The sequence below is a fragment of the Letharia columbiana genome (assembly GCF_014066305.1).
Source record: "Letharia columbiana isolate WasteWater2 chromosome Unknown Sc0000068_s0, whole genome shotgun sequence".
NCBI classification, from domain to species: Eukaryota; Fungi; Ascomycota; class Lecanoromycetes; order Lecanorales; family Parmeliaceae; genus Letharia; species Letharia columbiana.
Window position 1 is genome coordinate 199,297 of NW_023501113.1, and position 15,470 is coordinate 214,766.

At 49.9% G+C, this 15,470-nt stretch overlaps 3 protein-coding genes across 3 annotated transcripts; 1 reads left to right on the forward strand and 2 right to left on the reverse strand.

Annotated features, from left to right (window-relative positions):
* Positions 1–5,446: 5,446 nt before the first annotated feature.
* Positions 5,447–8,624, forward strand: HO173_011833 (uncharacterized protein; the record flags this gene model as incomplete). Its single annotated transcript, XM_037313710.1, has 12 exons — positions 5,447–5,650; positions 5,706–5,835; positions 5,893–6,071; positions 6,122–6,183; positions 6,232–6,268; positions 6,357–6,466; positions 6,527–6,742; positions 6,796–7,002; positions 7,067–7,380; positions 7,435–7,614; positions 7,709–7,978; positions 8,503–8,624. 12 exons carry the CDS (start codon positions 5,447–5,449, stop codon positions 8,622–8,624), a joined length of 2,031 nt encoding a protein of 676 aa, XP_037159412.1.
* A 735-nt stretch (positions 8,625–9,359) lies between these two features.
* HO173_011834 (uncharacterized protein) lies at positions 9,360–9,911 on the reverse strand (the record flags this gene model as incomplete). Its single annotated transcript, XM_037313711.1, has 1 exon — positions 9,360–9,911. The coding sequence occupies one exon, from the start codon at positions 9,909–9,911 to the stop codon at positions 9,360–9,362; it is 552 nt and encodes a 183-aa protein (XP_037159413.1).
* A 4,142-nt stretch (positions 9,912–14,053) lies between these two features.
* On the reverse strand, positions 14,054–14,625 carry HO173_011835 (uncharacterized protein; the record flags this gene model as incomplete). The annotated part of the gene is made up of 3 exons (XM_037313712.1): positions 14,054–14,298; positions 14,406–14,549; positions 14,613–14,625. 3 exons carry the CDS (start codon positions 14,623–14,625, stop codon positions 14,054–14,056), a joined length of 402 nt encoding a protein of 133 aa, XP_037159414.1.
* Positions 14,626–15,470: the final 845 nt, after the last annotated feature.

Sequence of the window (15,470 nt, forward strand, 5' to 3'; positions counted from 1 at the left end):
ATGTGTTGACGCTGTCTTTCTTTCGAAGCCTTTCTTCGTGTAGACAGTGATACCTGTCAGCCAACGTAAGCGTGCTTAAGGAAGGCATGGTCCGGAGCGCTGTCCAATCTCAATGGTTTATCTACTCGAAACATTTACCCTCCATATCTACCGCAAAACGACATAGCATTCAGGCTTTCCCATTATTTGCCATCAGTGGACGCGGCTCTTCCAGCCATACCCTGTCTGCTGACGACAATGCCAAACCTCTCCTCATGGGGCCTCTTGACAACGTCATGCCACGCCACCACATCACTCCCAAAGCGCTGTTCATCCCTGCATCTAGCTCGAGTAAAGAGAAGATCCTCAACATCCTCAAATCCGGGCTCGCCCAAACCATCAAAGCCATTCCAACAGTAGCAGGACATGTCAAAGCCGCTTCGAATCCGATCCAAGAAGGCAGTATGTGTGTTACGACTCCCTTCGGCGCTGTTGAAGACATCTTCACGGCACAAGATCTCACTGAATCTCACCCCGAGATGGATTATGATGACCTGAAGCGGCGCCACTTTCCCATGGAGGCCGTGGACTCCAATGTGGTATACTCACTCCCAGACTTGATGAAAGCCGAGAAACCCGTATTTCTTGCGCAAGCCAACTTTATCCGGGGTGGGCTCGTCTTAGGTATATCGTTACACCATTCCTTTGGGGATGGCGCATCCTTGAAGACGATTCTTCAGACATGGGCCACATGTTGCAGAGGCGAGAGCGCTGCGCCGACTCTCACAGCATCCACGCGGCGCGAAAGACTGATGTTTTCAGAGACTGGCGCCAGCTTGGACGAATTTCCCGAATACGCGACTATTCCAGACAACATTGCTGGCTATCAACCAGGAGTGGCAAAAGGGGAAGGCCCTGAGATTGCGCCCGTGCCTCCTCAAGTGGATTCCCATGTTTTCTATCTTTCTGCACAGAGATTAAAAGAGCTGAAAGATCTTGCATCAGCTGAGCTGGAAGGCTCAGACTGGATATCCACCATTGATGCACTGTCAGCGCTTCTCTGGCGCTCCATTACAGTTGCTCGAAACCTAGAACCTGGGGACGCTGCAACGGAGGATACCAGAGTACTCAACATCCCGTTAGATGGACGTCGTATTATGCGCGAGGATACGAACTCTTATATGGGCAATATGATTCTCTTCAACAACGCAACAACGCCGTTGCGAAACTTGCTCTCGTCCCCACCCCAGCTGCCCGAGATAGCGCGCACCATCCGACAATCCATATCACGAATTGATGAGAAATACATCAAGCGTGCCATTTCAGCCATCGGCTCCGTTCCAGATGTCAGCAAAGTAATTATGAGCGGAGGAACATTTGGCGAAAGCGCCTTGACGATCTCATCGTGGGGCAACCTTCACATGGACTGGGGCCACGTTATTGGTGGACCAAGCGAGCGTGTGAGAGTTTCGAAGATACCATTCCCTGGCGTCTGTGTCATTCTTCCCGCGTCAGAGCCGGGAAATAGGAGCACTGAGCCGAATGGAGTGGAGGTCATGATTGGGTTGAAGAGTGATGACATGGCACGATTGATGAATGATCCGTTCTTCGCTAGCTTTGCGGAATGGAGGTGCAGCTGACTGAGTTTGTGGTCTTATGGCACGTAATGATTTTAATGACCTTGACGTTTTACGTACTGTTGTAGATGGGAGGAAATGTCACGCAGCAATTCCAGGGGCATTGATTGAGGTTTCACCTAGATCTTCTTTAGCTGTGGTAGAAGCGAAAATATTAGGTTTTAGACTCTACACAGAATCCTTCGAAGCCAAAACTCTTTGGAAGGAGAGGAAGGGTTCCAATTAGACACCCTAGACTATGTGCCATACCATCACGAACTTGCTGTGCGCCTTTTAAGACTGTAGACCTGCGAACGCTTGACCTAGAACTACACCAGTTGTACGCTCAAGGCACCTCACGCCCTTACGTACCAGTGACGTAGAGAAGGTAAAGAAACAAATGTATTCAGCAAGGATCAGGGTAGACATAAAGCAAGTCCTGGAAGTAGTGACTGTCAGTATCAAGACAAGCTGAAAGACATCAATCGAAGCTTTTTGAACAGGAGAACGCTCGTTGAGCTGCCCTTGACATAGTATTCCGTCTGCACACAGCTCTGCGAGCTTGACTAGGTGGTCCAACGATAGAAAAGTGCAGAGCAGGTCAAAATTTCTCTACATCGAATGGCCCTTTTCTTTTGCGCCTTAATACCATCGAATAGCGCGATAAGCGTTGTGCATTACTCGTCATCACAGTCCCTCAAATAAACCGCGTCATAATTTATCAGCAAATCCGGGATCCTGACCCGGTTATAGTTGTTCTTGTAGAACCTCACGACCCGAATGGTCCCCCAGAGAGCGACGTACAACACCTGAAGTAATATGGGGTCCAACTGTATCTTGTCTGCTATCGACAGTATAGATTTATCTGTCACAATGGTCTTGAAAGAGCTCGAGTACAAAGTCACATTGGTGGCTGGAGAGTGTGATTGGGACAACATTGTGAAGATCTGTGCCGACAATGAAGCTGTAAATATTGCTTTCCGTTCTTGTGCCATGCATAATTGTAATAGCGCCAATGACCACTTGAGTGTTCTTCTTATCATTCGTAGAGGCCGAGGCAAACGCCGTCTTGATGGGCTTCAAAGTCTGGATAACACGTGTGATAGGGTTGTTCGGCTTCCCAAAACCGGCACACAGGTCGGCCTTATCATGGGACTCGGATGGTGAAGGATCGAAGAATACGGGCATGGCCATGTGGATACTTCCAGCAATACCAACAGCGATTCTCCAAGCACCGCGAACTCGGGCATCTCGAAGGTCCTTGATGGGATATGGCATAGGTGGCGCGGAATCTCACTTGAAAGGTGTCACGGTAAAGCGGCGGATAGCTATCAATGATGTTCTGAAGGTTGTTCTTAGTCAATCTGTTTTCTGCAAGAGAGCCTTTCAAATATGCCACAAGCACCGCTTTTCCCCCCTTTGGATCCGGAATCTCTTCAAGCTCAAGCTCGGCGTCTTCAAATTTCAATCCGCAAACTAAACTAGAGTCGCCATATACGACAAGGCTCTGGCTGCTAGACGGCGGACTGTCAAACCTCGAAGTCGCATACGAGAAGAAGGCTAGGACGGTCTTTGCGTCTGTTCTCAGGTATGTCTTTTTAGCTTCCAGCTGCAATGGCTTTTTGAGGGGTTTCCTTGCGCACCTTCCTGGAGAGTTCCACGCTCGATTGGACATGATGTCAATCGTAGAATTCCAACATTATGTTACTGTAAAAGTTTGAGGAGGTGTCGGCAGGAAGAGTACGGCGGCGTGACGATCTATGAGCAGACTGTGTCTCTGAGGTACCAAGTCCTAGATTTCGCCACAACATAAGTGCCAAGACGACCACTTCTTGCTTACGAGTAAAGAATAGTAGTATGCGAAAAAACTAATACTGGTGTCTGTAGAAGACATATAAGACACGGTGTGTTGTTGAAGGCAGCTTTTCACATGGTGTCATGTTCGTGGATAATGATGATGCGTTTTTCCGGTGCTCAATACCAAAACGGCTAGCAGTCTTGCTTTATTTAGACTCTAGAAGGAACGCTATTCCCAGCTGAGCATTAGTCTGATCGTCGGCGGTCTACTCCGGGCTCACATACTGACCTCGGTGTTGGATAAAACACCACCGCAACACTGCAGCAAGCACGTCGAATGCTACTTCCCGCCGCATAAGCGAGCCTATGATTAGTGGATGGTACAGATGATTATTGATGGAGATACGAGATACGAGTCCAATATCAAGACTGCCGACTCTCGCTGAGTAAATCTCCTCAATATGATCAATCCGGTGGTAATGGTTGGATCCTAGAAGCACAGCAAATAATGCTCGACTTGCATTTTGGACTCTCTTTACATTTGCAACACCCGTCTTGTACTTCGTTATTTGGAAGGTACTGTCTTTGCTTTGGCCTTGGATCAGACCATTGTTTGCGACACTCAACTGAGGCACCTCCGAGACGGTTGATGATGCTAGCACCAATCTGATGCACACAAAACACTGGCGTCAAGTATAAGATGAAAGCTAGAACACTACTAGAAGACTAACGAATCATTGCGATAGCTTATCTGCGCGTCGGTGTAGTAGTCTATTCACACATCGTCCGTCCTTCGTCATCCGTTTGCGGCACGTCCGTAGTGGCCGCGGCCTATGCAGTGGATCCTAAATGCAACCCTAACCTTACTGATCGGCCAAATGATGCCGGCGAGATGTTTCCGCTACATTTGAGCATTGAATTGGTCAGATACATCCTCTTCGGCCACTCCGTCGAGTCTCCTGGCCCTCGGGATCCTCGCTTCTCGGTAATACCAGGCAGCGACTAACCCGTAGAACCTGTGCTCCGATAATGCTGCGTCCCTTCCATGTACCTATTAACAGGCCGGGGCTGTGCATCGAAGTTTTGGCGCCGTGGTTTTTGGACGGCCCCTGCGTCCTTTCCCGAGATTGGGAACAAGTCCCATTGAAACAGCAATTTGTTAATGTCTGCGGCCGTTCTTCGACCCTGCTGGATTGCGCTTATGGTCCAGAGCCTTTTTCTCTGTCGAAAAAAAATAAGGGTACCTATTGTAACCGTCTCGAGACCAATCATTGCCTGAATATCCTGAAACGTACCCGATACGTCGCTTTGCATTTGAAAAGGACAGCTTTGGAGCAAACAGCATGTCATCGAAAACATCTTACCCAAGCCCAAGTCTAATGAAAATGTTTGTAGCACACCGAGGATCCACTCATTCTGCTGGGGATGATGCGGGACATGCTCTTTTGTGGCACTTACCTCGGGCTTGTCAGGCTATCTGCCACTTCATCTGGGCCCCTCAGTTCTAGCGCAAAGGTGCGCTTGTGCTTTCACATTACATTTGTGGCCGGGCACGTGCATCTTCGACCTCATAGGGCGGCGCTTGGCAGATCCTTGTTGTAACTCCGTACCACTGCTTACCCTCTAAGAATGTGGGGGACCTGTTCATTTTCAGGTGTGGGGTCGGTGCCTCGTTTCATGTGCCTGACTACTGATCGTGTTTTTTTGATTCTCGCGCATGAATTGTCTGTACGAAGGTTGCCCTTGTCAGAAGCAATAGTCCTTTTGGACAGCACACATGACTGTTGTGCTCTCTCATTGACTGATATATATCGTGAACACGCTCTCTCTTTCCATTCGATAGACAGCTCTACCAACCTCAACAAGTGTCTTGACTCCATCTTTCAAAGATGCCTGACATCTCTTTGGTTATACTGTGGCATCTCTTTGCTATGTTTACCTGCATCCAAGCATCCATCATCCCTGGGGGTCGAGCACCGGTCGTGGCCCGACAGGCTATTGCCTCAGCACCAATCACAACAGGCAGCTCATCGTCACTATCCTCTACAACATCCATGTTAGCGCCGCTGCCGACGACAGTCGGCGTCGCGTCCAATGGTACTCATGCAGCAGTCAACAAGCTCCAATTTCAAATTGCAGACGTTATTGCCGGAACCAGTGCAGTTGCCACTCCGTCAGGAGCATCCGATTCAGCAATCGCCTCGTCGTGCTTGAATAACGATATTTCGACTATTACGGAGTCATGGCAGTCCTTTACGGCATGTTTTCATGATCTGCTGCGTGAATACTACTTGCTTACATGTCTTTGGGTAGGTCATGGAATACATGACAAGCCTGCTGTCTGCTGCTCCACCTAGTGCGACCGTCGACGGTGCTGTCGACGGCGTTATGCTCATGCATGACGATGTCAACCCGCCCGGCGCTGTCTGTACTTACACTTCAAGTAAGCATCGGATCAGGAACGCGGCCAGCTTTTGATTCAAGCTAAAACCCCATTCAGAATGTGACGCTATTGGTTGCACTGAGGTGAAAGACTGGGACAATGGGAGCGACCTCACGGTACAACGTTTCCTTGCCTACACCGCCATGGTCAACCTCAACAACTACCTCTATAATATCTACTTTAGCCTGTTAGATTCGGGCACAATAGGTGGATTGGTGAGCGGTAACATCGTCACAGTAAGTCTCATCGCTCCGGTTCGCACAATTAAAAACTTACTCGTTTGAAGGTGTTCTTCACGAATCCATCGCCCAGTGCTACTTGGAAACAAATCATGGGCACTGTCACTCCGTGAGTGCTTTTAGCCTTTGCTTCAACTTACATTCTGATACCTTACAGACTTCTGGGGCTCGGTTCCGCTATCCTTGGACCATTGGTAAGCCTTTCGCACTTCTCTTCTTCGGCTTTCTACCTTTGAAGGGGATGACTGGACTCCTTTGGTTCTCAGATCTGACTCTCTATAGAGCGCCGCCATCAGCCCAGTCCTCGGAGCTCTAAGTGCAATCTTCAGCTTCATCGCGGCTTTTGCCACCGCGAATAGCATCGGACCAGTCGTCGACCAGAGATTCAGCGAGTACGAGTTGCGTTTCACAATAACTAGAGCCATGCTAACCTTTTGGTTCACTGAATAAAGGTACTCCACTATCACCGATTTCATCGGAAATTATCTGAAAGGTACATCTACCGGAGTAGAAGCTGCCTTCAACAGCACCATCGGTTCAAACTCATCTATTGCGGAGTGGACCGAACTGTTCACAGGCGGTTTCTGGGTGCAATCGGACTACACTCAAGGCCTCGAGACTGGTATACTCGATAACTTTGTTAAGATCTTTACATACAAAGCCATCAAGTAAGCACCTCCCTACATAGAAAGTGCGTCGGTCTAGCTAACTTTAATTGAAGTTTCGCATGGATCGACTCCGGCGTGTTTATCATGTATGTGCCATATGGAGTAGCTATTAAAGACACAAATGGCAACGTTCAGCAGCAGGGAATCGATCAGGACTACTGCCAGAATAGCTTGAAGGATACTGATAATCTTGGAACACTCACCATCTGCGATGCTCCTGGTGGAATGGCCAGGATATTTAATGCGGGCGTAATCAAACCGTACGAATGTCTTTCCCAAACACCCTGGAAGTATTTGTTGCTGATAGCCTCTCCTTTCTTCCAGCGACCAGAATCTCATGCCAACCACCCCGCAAGGATGGAGCGAACCCTTTTCCGTCCTTCCCAGTGAACCCTTCAATATCACAAGTGCGATCAAGGGTTCAGTCGCCTCATGGCAAGTTGGTGACTTCAACTACGATGCCGCAAGCCAATACCAAGATGCATTCAGCTCGGGCCAGCCCCTCACATCGGATTTAGTCAAGGCACTGCAGGCTCTCGACATCGCACCAGAGACGGCCGGCTTCTTCAACATTCCTGTCTGCGCAACGTACGACCTTCGATTCTTCCCACCCGCTGCTTCATCGGGTGGCCCTGGCTGTGAGTACTTAGTTGCCCTAAATGTACAAGGTGAAGCGGCACTAACGATCACAGTCTCCTGTAACGCCTGCGGTCAAGGGCTGGGCGGAAAGCCCGGCTCCAGCGCCAAATTCTGGGACAATGCGAACGAAATCGTGCAAGCTGCCCTCACGGCCCCTCCCCCGTGCACGCAGGCATATGAGACGACAGTCTGTGTACAAATCTGTCCGAGCGATCCTTATGGCCCAACTTCCGGTACGTTTCGTCGGCCTCATATGCCTGGTTTCTATGCCCAGTTCATAGCCTGCCGTCATCAGCACTGCCAAAGCTAACCAAAATCTCCCACTAGCCCAAAACGTCGCCGGCGGCTACGCACCCGGCTGGTGCGGCGTGCACGTGATCCAATACCAACTCAACCAAGGTCCCGGAACGGACACGAGCCACTACAGACTCACGGTTACGATCTTCGACTCCAATCAGGTTGAAATCAGCGCCTCGAACGACACCGTCGTTGAGTCACCTCAGGGTGCTTGGACTCCATTTTACAGTAAGCTACCAAGTACGCTGAACATCCAGGTCGGGGCGGTCGATAGCGATCCGCTGTGGTTTGAGTACCCCGGTCAAGGAAATTGGCAGACGGGTGATCAGCAGCATCATTGTAACTTTGGGGCTTATAGTGGAGGAAGCCGGTCTGGCAATTGTGGTTTTACTTGTACTTAGACACTAGCAGCTGTAGATTTCCCAAGTTCGATACCCGGTTCTAGTTCCCGAATACTCCCGAAAGGTAAATAGCGACCGGGTCTTTCTGAGCCTGTTTCATCTGATTACGAAATCCCCGTCCTCGGAAAGATACCCCAGGGCCAAAGAAGAAGGCCCCAACAGTAACACCCTCCTTTATCCGTCCCACTACTGCCTCACCCCCGAGACCTGCACATGAAACGCCGCATACATGAATTTCTCCTTCCCCATCACCGGCGCACTTCCCCCAATGCCCCTATACGCCGGCGGCTGACACATCGCGAGCACCCGCTCCATCTCGACCACGACGTCGCGCATCGAAAACCTCGATTCCCACTTCCCGCTCACGATGCGCAATTTGAACCCTGCATCTGCCATTCCGGCTCGCGGAATCCCGGGATCCAGAGTTTGGGGAGATGAAAGTCGGGATTGCTGACGAAGTGGTTGATGAGGGGAGAGCAGGATTGGAGGGTGAGACGGGGAGACTCGAGGCCGTAGTAGCAGATGGTAGCTCAGTCGTCTGTTAGGGTGGGGAGGGTTAGCTTGGACGATAGATGGCATTCTTTCCGTGCACCGTAGCTAGGATCCACTGTGAGTCGTGTTTCAGTTCATGCAGCTCCCATTGTCGGGACCCAAATGCTCTCGCGCGGCTGTCTGTATGTCATAAGCGCACGCTTGTTCAGTGCCTTTTTGGTTTACGCGATTTCAATGACTCGTGGACTTGAAAAGAGCCAAGCCAGACCAATCGCCTCGCCGTACGAATGGCTTACAACATATTCAGCATCAAGAACCCGCGAAAGAGCGATGGTCTTTTCAATCGATCGTTGGTACTTCGGCACGCAGAGGAGCTGTCTCCTCCGAAAGCCCGATGATGGAGTATTGAACCACGTTTTGCTAATATCTGGAAGCAATGAAGAAGGGAAGGGCTGAAGTCTACTGATCTGCAAGAAGGAGTCAGGGGTTGTTGAAGATTACGAATCAAGAAGTTGAGATGTTGTGTGTCAAAAAGCAGGGATGGTGTCTTGATTACAACAGTACGTCGCCACCAGTACCAAACTTTAGCGCTGGCTGAGGTATAAAGATTTACTCAACCATCCGTTCCTTCGCTCATTGCACGTTTCTGTAGGTACACCTTATAGTACGTAATCAACCATAACCCTAAACCCGCAAAATGGATCACCCCATATGCGAGAGACGTTGAATACTCATAAAGAGCCCCCATGAACTTGCCATGAAACCCTTCATAAACGTCCCTCAGCCTCTCAGAGCTTCAGACCCTTCTGCAACGCAGCTTCCTTCCACTTGAAAGCATTTTCCACCACTCTTCTCATCCCCGTTGACATGACCACTTTTTCCGCTTCCTCCCTATCAGCCCATATGCCCATCGAATGTTCCTCCGGATCGACTTGGAACGCCAGCCCCTCAACCTCGCAGACGAACGTGATTTGCAGACTTCTAGATTTCGTCACTGAGCTGCTTTCTCCCTTTTGCACCGATCTCGTTGTGACCCAGACGAGTGGGTCGATCTGGTCGATAATACCCTGGACTAGCATGGTTGTCTCCTCGAGTACTTCTCGCTTCAAGCCGTGGAAAATGCTCAAGTCGGTATCTTCAACATGGCCACCGGGAATCGCAAACATTCCTGGGAACGCATGGTCATGTGCGGCGCGTTTGAGGAGGAGTAATCTGTGAGTATTCGCGGTGAAAGGCTTAAAGATGATTGCTCCGACTGTGAGGTTGTTGTAGCCGAGTGAGGGAGAATATTGCGCGTGGAATTGCGCCTTGGTCAAGGACAACAGGCCCGTAAGAGGCATCCTGGGGACTAAGATTTTCATGGTTTGCGTAGCTGTTGCCTCGTGGTAACTACATGCTGTCTGAGCTGGTGAAGGCCCTTTAGCCTTGAAGTTTGGGTGTTTTTGAATGGCGTTGGGAAAGTGGAAACCTTTTTCGAGGAATCGATCTTGATATGAAGTATTACTGGATACTCAAGAGCTTCACGTGTTTATATAGGCTGTCGATTGCCTGAAGGTGTTGTCAGAAGCATGCAAGAGGAGAACTGTGTTGATATTTCCCGGATCTCTAAATTTCAATGCTGTGTTGAACGGCTCAGTTGCCTAAGAATGGGTACTACTCCTGGGTTCTTCGCAGTCGATCCTTTGTGCTCTTTTTTCACTCTTCCACCCATATGATTTTCTTCACAGTCGCGGCAATTTTTCCCAGGGATCTCAGAAAGAGACACGGGGAATCACTACCCGAGTGGACCCTAAGCCATGGATGCCAAATGATAGGCAAGATTAGACAGAGAAGGCCATAGAAAATAGGGCCGGCTATAGCAGTAATTATGCTCTCAACAGCTAGCTTTAGCTTTCAGCAAAGGGAATGGGAGGGGAGGGGAGGGCATCTAACTTACCTCTGATTTTACCTCGAACCGCTCATAAACCACGTGGACAGAATCTGTCTAGAGAGATTACGATGATAATACGACACCAAATGGTGTTGCAATGGTCACAGGCTCTCCACAGTCAGACAGTGTGGAGATCACTGGCCAGGTCCTCAATGAATAGTTCCCTAACAGAGGACGAAAAGGTAACGTGAACTTCATCCCAGTTGTCTGACCGTCAGAACCCGTTTTTGCTGGTTCTTCAAAGACTGAATCTCCTCAGTCGGTCAGCAAATCGATGACTCAAGCTGTCGGAGAAGATCAGGGGATCAAAAAATGTTACAACAAGGTGTGTCCAAACATCCCAAAAGTCAGGCCACTGTCATTATGCCCTACCATACCCAAATTGCCCAAACTTCCACGTACGAGCTTTCTATTGCACAGCTCAAAATGTGTTTCCACGAGGCTTTGTGCAATCAGCAAAGGTGCTTGAGCCATCACGTTCAATCCTGCCAATCCTGCTAAAGCCTTTGCAATCGACAAATTCTTCTATCCGAGCAATCGTCTTTCATCCATCAAGCGACCATGAGCGAATACTAATAAGGGCTTGTGAATCTCAACATTCTCCCGCAAGCCTCACTGCTCAGAGCAAGTTCCATTGGATCAATACAGCCGTCGAAAGCAACAACGCTACCACGATGCCAACGCCTACCCTTCCTGATGTGGCGTGGGTAGCCGCTAACACAACGTACGTGAGGGAAGTCAACCAAAGATAGCGCCAGAGGCGAAACGAGACAAGCCACAAAGGACTCTCAAGCTCAAGCTCACCGAGTCATAACGCCAGAATGGAGGGAGCGCCAGAAAGCGGACGACGAACAGAAAGTCGCCACGTCGACTCTGTGAGCCAAGTATCTCCAGCCAGGGATAGAGCAGCGCGAGACTATCGGTATGATGGAGTTGAAGGTCATGAGCGAGATGGCACCGGGTGTTGGGATATCAGTCTAACCCGACATGCTAACAGTGGAAGGCCGAGTCTTGTCGGCTCCCCAGGTGAAGTGAAATTGAGACCCAGACCTGATTCCGGCTTCTGGAACCTGAAGGAAGATCGTAGGCTCATATTTGGCGCCGAGATCACGAGATGGCCTACCGGAGATTAGATTCACGAAACAAAATACAAACGCAGCCAAGCCAAGGGATTTGTCCGGAAAGCTTGAGATATCATCCAAGTCTACGATCTGCACGCATCGAACGGACCCTCCACCTCTCTTCTTGAACTCCACGTGTCCGGAAAAGCAATTCATTGATCTGGACAGATTCTTCAGTCAATGTCGAGAAAAGCAGCTCAAGAGTCTTCTCCTCGTCCTTCCGGCCAACCGACAGACACTCTTCGCGTGCATCAAATACCTCGCAGATGTGAGATGTGGCATACAAATCATCTGTCTTGAGGCTCCAACACTGCAGCGCATCGGAAAGTCCTGGTACGCAGCGAACATCGCCCCAAAGCTGAATACCAAGGGCGGAGGCACTAACCAATGTCTTCCAAAGCTTGTCTGCAAACGCGCTCGTTGCTACATACAAGCCGGTCTGATCTCCAGCAAGGGAGGTAGATCTGAGAGCGGTACTGCTAGCTTCAGTGAACAGGCTTGACAATGGACAGGAGGTGTCCACCTGGAGCTGCAGGACTCGATGTGGTACATCTAGTGTGGCTACGCTGGGACCGGATTGTTTGGTGTTTGTCAAGTTGCGAGGGAAAAGCGAAACAGCGAGAGACAAAAACAGAGGCACGATGAGAGTGTCGACTGGAAATAGGATTGAAATAATCCAAGCTAGTAAATCACTGGCAAACACTATTCCCTCATCGTCTTCCCATTCCCTGCGCGTTTACTTCATGTCTTTGGACCTTTTTCCGCACTGCCTGATGTCATCAAGTCTCTGTCTTCGCCATAGTAAAGAAGCTTATCTTTGCCCTTGGTCCATCAAGTGTTAGTTTTTCTTCCAGTCTCCGTCACTGTCACAGAATTCTCGTGGCACTTCCAGTAAGGATAGCCGTTTGGACCGTACTTCCATCGACCAGGTCTCAGGGCGAGGGGGATCATTTCAAAAGGCAAATGGACCCATGTTCCATCCAATTCGCGGCACCAGAATTCTGTGTCGGGGAGAGCTTCATCGATCATTGCATGCGCCTCTTCCCTAGTGATGGTTCTGCCAGGAGTGGTGATAGGAGGGCCGCTTGTTGAAGACATGTTTGGACGGAATTGGTGATGGAGTGAGCTTCTTGGCTGTTCCCCATGTTAGCTATGTAGATCATGTGATCGGAGCGAAAGAGACCTGGGCCCTTGTATAAACTGCGGGTGTAAAAACCTGCTCTACTGACCTATTCGTTAAAGGTGTGCTGAGTATGCGTTTGACGAGTGTTAGGTCCTAGATTGGTATGCTCCGACGCAGTAACGGCGTAGCGAAGGGCATCCTTTGGACCTTATACGTGCCTTTCAGCTCCGTGGTAGGGTTTCGTTGTCCTCGCAGGAGATGGTCGGCCGAAACGTCTTTGATAATTTTGTCTGAATGGGAATGGCGGCATGATGTAGCCCGAGGATCTAGAACCCCTGTTTTTACGATACGAAAATCCTTCTGAATATGCAGAGCTGACTCAGATGGTATATCGAGGAGGTTTCTCGCTCGCCGATCTTACAAGGTATTTGGTCTGGGAGCGTGCTCTGCGCATGTCGTTGACGATAGGCGCATACACATATGACAGACATGTCTTATAGAGTCGATTAGGGGAGGTTGGGGCACTAGCTGCTTCGACAGTGAGCTATAACGATGAGCGGGACAAAAGCCTTGAACTAGCCGTAGAAAGAAATTCGGAGACGCAACGCTGGGTCTACCAAATTTGGTGAGCTAAGTGCTGAGCCCGTCAACTGCGATTGATTCTATTGCAATCCTCACCGCAGGACAAGGGACATTCATATACCCATCTATCTTAACCTTCGCAGCGGAATCGTGTTGCACCGCCAGGTAGAATCCCCTGAGTGTCCTTGGCGGAGCTGAAGAAGCTAGGGTGAGGCCTCGCGGGCCCCGGGCATCTGGTTGGTCTTACTCCTGAGCCTCGGTCACCGGTTGAAGCACAGAGCGAAGAGAACTCAGCAGCTCGGTCATGCTCGCCGGCGAACGGCACTTTCTGCAACCGCAGGCCTGGGGTTCACAAAGGTCTTATCGAGTTAGAGAAGTCTTGTGGCCGAGGAGCTCCACAGAAGCACAAGGCCTATATCACCACTTGACATAAGTCCGTGTCTGGAAGCAGGGGTAGGAGACTAACGGAGGAAGATGGACATGGTCCGCTTGTCGAGGGAGAGAAACGACGGAGGTGAAGTGAAGGCTTAGCAACAAGGCTTGATCACGGAATACGGTATGGAGGGAGATTGACTACTCTGGTAGAATGTAGAAGCTCATGATGGATCAATTGTGGTAGTACTCGAGAGCAGCCAGTGGATAGCGGTCCGAACAGCTTCTACCTACAAGATCACGCTATCTTCTCTCGTCGTTCCCGCTATTCGTGCATTTTGCTCATCAAGCAGCCTAGTATCCCGAATCACCGCCTTGGTTTCCGCCGTAGCCAGAGCCACCGCCCTGGTTTCCTCCGTAGCCAGAGTCACCGCCTTGGTTTTGCTGGTCGTAGTAATTGGAGGCATTGTTCTGCGCATCATGCCTCATCTTCTCACGGTCGTAGAAGTTCTCGCCTTTGGTCTCGACGAGCTTGTCGGCTTCACCGGCTGCGAAACCGGCGATGATGTCTTTGGCCATGGTGTGATTCTCGGCGACACCTGTTATCAAAAACAAGGCGTGTCAGTAATGTTGCAATTGGGTTGGATGGTGCGAGAGTGGAAGAAAGTTTGACGGGAAGAGTGAATTTGGAGGTAGGACCACAGACCATTGGCTTCCTCGTGCTGCTGGTACTTCCTCATAGCTTCCACACCTGCGGCACCGGCAAGCACTTCGTGGGTGAAACTGCCTTGGTTATCGGGCTGAGGCCCATCTTGTCCGTAGACGTCTTGGTGGGCTTGCGAAGCGTCGTCTGAGGCTTGTGTGAGCTGATGATCAATGGTTACAACACTGTAAAGATGTGATTATGGCTTACCCCAACCGAACATATTGAGAGAATTCGAGTATTGGGTTGTGTTTAGATATGTTGCTTGTATGAGTGTAGGGTAGGATGGGGTATGAGTGTGAGTGTGAGTGTGTGTGTGTGTGTGTATGTGTATGTGTATGTGTGAGTGAAGAAGAGTAAAGAAGAAGAAGAAGAAGAAGAAGAAGGAGAAGAGATGCTGAAAGTTGGAGGGGTAATTGTTGATGTGAAACTTGGCAGGAACAGGATTTGGACCCCTGGAAGGTGGGGGGGAAGGGGTTTTAGTGGGGCACGTGGGGTTATGATGTAAAATGATGCACCCGTTGTTGTTGATTGGCATTTGGACTCCGGTTAATCTAATCTCTTGGCACACTCTTCTTTCCGTGCCTCCTTAAAATTCCATTACATCTACATCCCAGTGACGGCCTAGTCCTCTCTACATCTAGAACTACGACGCTTAGTATATATTTTTTTCACTATCAAGCTCGTTCAATCCTCCAACACCGTTCGTGGGAGGAAATTTTCAGCAGCGTGGCAGCGAGCCCAGAAGATGATCTGAATTCTGCACATCATGCCAGGATACTCAGTGCGCTTAGATGGGAATCCGTGGCCGACATCTTCTCTCGGTGTCGCTAGGATTGGGTTGTGTGACAGTCAGCCTCCCGAGTTGCCATTGTGGGCAAGCACTGGGATGTGGTCTCGGGTCTTGTCAGAAACGCCTCATCAAAAGCAACCCACGAATATCTCTCTAACGAATCTGGGGCTTCATCTTAAAAGAACCCAGCCGGAGTCTTACGAGCCGTCGAGAAAACATCATTGATACTAATCAGTATCCACGGCTCCCCAATGAGCGTGACGCCAGTATTCGAC